The sequence below is a fragment of the Panthera tigris genome, chromosome B4, assembly GCF_018350195.1.
Source record: "Panthera tigris isolate Pti1 chromosome B4, P.tigris_Pti1_mat1.1, whole genome shotgun sequence".
Taxonomy (NCBI): Eukaryota; Metazoa; Chordata; class Mammalia; order Carnivora; family Felidae; genus Panthera; species Panthera tigris.
The window spans coordinates 81,294,035-81,295,916 of NC_056666.1; the positions used below are offsets into that span (position 1 = coordinate 81,294,035).

Below are 1,882 nucleotides of genomic sequence, written 5' to 3' on the forward strand. Positions count from 1 at the left end.
AGACATGATTTATGTTTCATTTTGTTTTTATTTGACATTTTTGTAAATATGCTTTCTAATTAGAGAGTTATAAGCACAAGATCCATATTGGATATTTCCTATAAATGTTCTCTCTGTTAACAAATAGATTATTAAGTAAAAGAAGAAAGTGCATGTGAGTAGGCTTGCCAGGATGTTTTCCTTCAGGTTCCAATACTAGCTTCTTATGATACTTCTCTCTCCAGGTGGAATCCCTCTTGATTTGGTGCAAGGCAGTGATGAGAAATTGCACAGCAGTAACAACATTCATCCTTCTGGGATTAACAGATGACCCCAAAATACAAGTTCTGCTTTTTGTATTTTTGTTTCTCACCTACATGTTGAGTGTGGCTGGAAACCTCATCATTATCACCCTCACACTTTTGGATTCCCATCTTAAAACTCCTATGTATCTTTTCCTCCGGAATTTCTCTTTCTTAGAAGTCTCATTCACCACTGTCTGTATTCCCAGATTCCTGTATATGATGACAACTGGAGACAATACTGTTACCTACAATGCTTGTGCCACCCAATTATTTTTTGTTGTCCTCTTTGGAGCCACAGAATTTTTTCTCCTTGCTGCCATGTCGTATGACCGCTATGTGGCCATTTGTAAGCCCCTGCACTACACAACCATCATGAACAACAGAGTCTGTACTACCCTCATTCTCTGTTGTTGGTTCGCTGGACTGTTAATCATCCTCCCACCTCTTGGCATGGGCCTCCAGCTGGAATTCTGTGACTCAAATGTGATTGATCATTTTGGCTGTGATGCATCTCCTATTTTGCAGATAACCTGCTCAGACACAGTGTTAATAGAGAGAATTGTTTTGAGTTTTGCTGTGCTGACACTCATTATTACTTTAGTGTGTGTAGTCCTCTCCTACACATACATCATTAAGACCATTCTACAATTCCCTTCTGCCCAACAAAGGAAAAAGGCCTTTTCCACCTGCTCTTCCCATATGATTGTTGTTTCCATCACTTATGGCAGCTGTATCTTCATCTACATCAAACCTTCAGCAAAGGAAGGGGTAGCTACTAATAAAGTAGTGTCTGTGCTCACTACTTCAGTTGCCCCTTTGCTTAATCCATTCATTTATACACTTCGAAACAAACAAGTGAAAGATGCCTTCAAAGACACAGTAAAACGGATTGTATTTCTCACCAAGAAGTAAGAGACTATTGTTCTTTGAGGCTACATTGAATTAAGTTTGAATCCAAATAACCCATGAGCAACATTCATAAGTTTGCCAAATAAATGGTTTAAGTTAACTAGATTCTTTCCTTTAAGCCAATTTATCCTCAAAAATCTTCTGCCCATTCTGGAAATTTTTTGAGTGTACCATATCCTGAAACATGATATGACTACAGAAGAAAAAGAACAAGACTTCCAAGTACTGAATGTGTTCTACTGACATTATCGTTGATGGTGTTTAAACATAAACTCAAGGAGAACAAGACTGGATTTAGGGATACAACAACTAAGTCCTGGTCAGATAACTTCTTCAATATCCAGACTTACATTATCCCTTGATTTAAGAAGAATGTTAGTGAGAGGTGGGCGAAATGGGTGAAGGGGGTCAAGTGTATGGTGGTGGGTAGTAACTAGACTTGTGGTGGTGATCCCTTCAAAATGTATACAGATGTCAATTATAATGATATAGACCTGAAACTTATATAATGTTACATATCAACTTTACCTCAGTTTTTAAAAAAGATAAATGTTACAGATTAGGAGGCCTGATCAAAAATAAAAAATGTTACTAATTTGAGAAGGGGCATTTGGTTGCTTAGCATAAACTGACTACTGAAGATAAAATCCAGGTATCACAAAAAAAAATAATAGAAAAAGGAGGAGACA

At 37.4% G+C, this 1,882-nt stretch overlaps 1 protein-coding gene across 1 annotated transcript; it reads left to right on the top strand.

The window, feature by feature from the left end:
* The first annotated feature begins 257 nt into the window (after nt 1-257).
* LOC102953294 (olfactory receptor 6C2-like) lies at nt 258-1,196 on the top strand. The gene has a single exon (XM_007081451.2). The coding sequence runs from the start codon at nt 258-260 to the stop codon at nt 1,194-1,196; it is 939 nt and encodes a 312-aa protein (XP_007081513.1).
* Nucleotides 1,197-1,882: the final 686 nt, after the last annotated feature.

Coding starts and splice junctions, on each gene's coding strand:
- LOC102953294 (XM_007081451.2), top strand. CDS start 258: ATGAGAAATTGCACAGCAGTAACAACATTCATCCTTCTGGGATTAACA.